The sequence below is a fragment of the Otolemur garnettii genome, unplaced genomic scaffold, assembly GCF_000181295.1.
Source record: "Otolemur garnettii isolate 467f Iridium unplaced genomic scaffold, OtoGar3 scaffold00018, whole genome shotgun sequence".
In the NCBI taxonomy this organism is placed as follows: Eukaryota; Metazoa; Chordata; class Mammalia; order Primates; family Galagidae; genus Otolemur; species Otolemur garnettii.
Window position 1 is genome coordinate 6,524,139 of NW_003852413.1, and position 3,487 is coordinate 6,527,625.

At 42.7% G+C, this 3,487-nt stretch overlaps 1 protein-coding gene across 1 annotated transcript in view; it reads left to right on the forward strand.

Annotated features, from left to right (window-relative positions):
* GRB2 (growth factor receptor bound protein 2) overlaps positions 1–3,487 on the forward strand; it is an 82,135-nt gene that overhangs the window by 16,242 nt on the left and 62,406 nt on the right. The window contains exon 2 of the mRNA XM_012803142.1: positions 1,922–2,136. Coding sequence (XP_012658596.1) covers positions 2,059–2,136 — 78 coding nt within the window. The 5' untranslated portion in view covers positions 1,922–2,058. The remainder of the gene's footprint in view (positions 1–1,921; positions 2,137–3,487) is intronic.

A 3,487-nucleotide genomic window follows, 5' to 3' on the forward strand; every position in this document is an offset into this window, starting at 1 on the left:
TTTTTTGCAGTTGTTTAGCTGTCCTGGGCTGGGTTCTAACCTGCCATCCTAGGTGTATGTGACTGGCACCCTAACCACTGTGCTAGGGGCACCAAGCCAGGAATTGCTGTTTTTCATAAGCCTTTTTAATAACTCTGACTTTCAAAATTATATACACAGATTAGTTTGATAAAAATAAATTAACTACAGGGAGTATAAGTGAAGGAAATGTAAGAATACGCAAAAATAAATACTCTGAGGCTAGTCTTTGTTTTTCTGAAATATTTGCTAGAACCTGTTCTTTCCTTTTCTCTAGCATAGCCATTGTAACATAGAATGTCTTAGGTATAGCCTGAAAGAATAAACATTGTTTTTTTTTTTTTTTTGACTGGGGCTAGGTTTGAATCTGCCACCTCCTACATATAGGACGGGCACCCTACCCTTTTGAGCCACAGGCACCGCCCTGTTGTTGTTGTTTTTTTTTTTAGTTAGTTACCTGCTGCAGAATGTTTAGCTTTCAGAATTTGTCTGAAGGACTTTTTATTATCAGATGATTTCTTTCCCGTTGGTCTAATCTTAGTGTTCCCAGCTGGTTTACTGCTTAGTCCATTTGTATCTATGCTTGATTAGTGTCCCAATTGTTAACTTTAGAACCAAAGAGTAATAACCACTCAGGAGCTGCTAGGAGGTAATTATCCAAGAAAGGTGTCACTATAAAGAATCTGTCCCCATTCTGTTGTTTTCTGCTTTTGTTAGCATGCATGAAAACAGTGGCTGTGGAGGGAAGAATCAGGCTTTATTTTCCTTTGTTACACAGAGGTCTAGGTTGTGCCCCATATTCCTGCTGGAGACTCTTTACTGTGGCAGTGATTGTACTGCCCTCAGTTCACCCGTCACCTGATACACTGCCTAAGGGTTCTGGCTGAATCCTTGACCACCAAATTGCAACTGAGTTTTTCTTTGGGAAAAGAACCTGTGCTCTGGGTGATTATGAGAGACTTCTGTTTGACTTTAGTGCAGCATCCTCCTATAATGTACTTTCTTTCCCCAAATAAGACACTTGGCAGCTCATAGTCTAAAAAGGGGATTTCTTTCAAGTGTATATGAGGACTTCAGCCCTGGTCGTTAGGCTAGTTAGAAAAAATGTGGAGGTGGTTTATGGAATGCTGGGCCTTGGTCATCTATTTCTGGGACTAGTGGGAACCCCACAGACCTGAGGATCTTTGGAGGGAAAAGGTATAAAAACACCATCAGCAGCAGCAGAAAGCTGCAAACTGGATCTCCTTTTCTCTGGTTACCTGAGCTTGCTGATCAGTTTGCAAATGATGGGGAAAGCTGCTGGTGTTCATGGTACTAAGTGTACTGAGAAAGCAGTTCCTAAGTTTGTTTTGTGCTATCTTGGGAGCAGACCAAGGTTTATTTTCCAGAAAAGAGTAAAGCAACCTGAGATGAAGGTCTGCATTGCTTGCTTTTGAGAGTGGAGTAGGGGAGACAGCATTCTCGGGGAAACCAAAAAGGCTAGGAGGGAGACCGGTCTATTTAACTGAGAAGAGACAGGTGCCACTCCCTGGGCGAGGCCTTTCTTTCAGTGGACTGCCTTTGGTTCCTGGAGGAGAGAGTAAGGGGTGAGGGAGGAAAGGCGGAGACTGAACGGGACTCCAGCCGGTTCCTGCACACCCCGCACACCCAGCGGGAAGGAAGAGGAAGTGTGTTCTAGAATAGCTCCAGCAGCTACCATCATTGGCCGGCGGGCCTGTCAGTCGCCTAGGGGCTGAGGCTGAAAAGAGGAAGAAGGAGAGCGGGGCTGTTGCCTGGAAGGGAGGGAGAAAGGCTGAGCCTGGCCGAGCCAGGGGGCGTGGGGGCTGGGACAGCAGGCCAATTGGCAGGGCGGGGCTGCCTTCGATCCTGGCCCGGTCTCTTAATCGTCCCTTTTCTAATTCAGGGTGGCATTGTGTGTCCCAGAGTGCAGCAGCCAGTCCCAGAAGAGAGGCAAGGCTGAGCCCAGAGCACTGGGTTGCTTCAGCAGGGAAGAATCCCTTCCCCCTGCTTCAGGCTGCTGAGCCCTGAGCAGCGCTCAGAATGGAAGCCATCGCCAAATATGACTTCAAAGCTACCGCAGACGACGAGCTGAGCTTCAAAAGGGGGGACATCCTCAAGGTAAGTGTTGATGCTGAGCACAATGCTGAGACCTCTCCTCGTACTCACCTACCTTCTTTCAGCCAGATAACACACAAAGAAGCTGTGTTCATTCTTTTTTCATTGCACACTTTTAATATTTACCATCATGTTTGATCTGGAGAGCTCAAGGTAGATGCTGAGTAGAATATTAAATATGACTTAATAGGGTTGGTATGATGTGTGGTCTTTAACTGTCTTTGTGTGAATGCTTTGGCTATTTCTATTTGTCTGCTGGTACTGGTGATATTTCAAATAAAGTCAAAGTAATATGATTATAGAAAGGAAGAATTGATTTACCTTGTAGAGATTTATAAAAAATAAAAAATCAGAGGATTTTTTTTTAAAGAACTGAACTTGAAGTATTTACAGAAAAGTGTTCAGTTAGACTTATTTTTACATAGCCAAAAGATTTTACATTATGGAATATGATCCTGGTGGGTTAGAAATTAATTTTCCTAGTGTATAGAGGTTGTTAGAAGTATATGCCAAAACTCATTTAGAGACTTCAATGTATTTTTGTTCCTTGGGAAAAACACTAATGGAGTTCTAAATAGTAAGGTTCAACCTGCTATTGAACAAGTCACATTTCCATTTTCTTAAAAGAGACTTGAGGAGCAGTTACCCCATATTTAAAGTCTAATTGCACAAAAGAAACCTGCTGACAGTTTAAAAATAAGCTTCTTTACAGTTTGCAGCTTATTTTGAGCCCCACTATTTACATTAGGATTCACTCTCCACCTGGCACATGTTAATTACGCTGTTTACCCAATTGACTGGAGCATTTTGCCCTTTTGGATATGTAATTTATTTTTACAAGGGGTGGGTGTTATCAAAGAGCATGTCAACTGCAAGAGAGGAAAGGCTGAAGTTAAGTGTTTGCTGTGTCTCAAGTTTTGACATTTTTTCCTCTGAGCCTTAGTTGAGTTGTTGGTATTTGCTACCCATTTGTTTACTGCCTCTGAATAAAAATGTTAGAATTTTGTAAAGAGGAAGGAAGGGGAAATTTAGAGATTATGGTCCTTATGAAAGGACTTGTGATATATATATATATTTTTAAGTTAGGTGAACCTGTTGATATTTACTCTTTTGCCCTCACTGCCCAAGGGGTAAAGTTCTGCTCTGAGTAACTGTCCAGCAGTATGTTTGTTTGTTTTAATAATTTCTTTTTTTTTTTTTAGAGATAAGAGTCTCACTTTATTGCCCTCAGTAGAGTGCCGTGGCATCACACAGCTCACAGCAACCTCCAACTCCTGGGCTTAGGTGCTTCTCTTGCCTCAGCCTACCAAATAGCTAGGACTACCGGCACCTGCCACAACGCCTGGCTATTTTT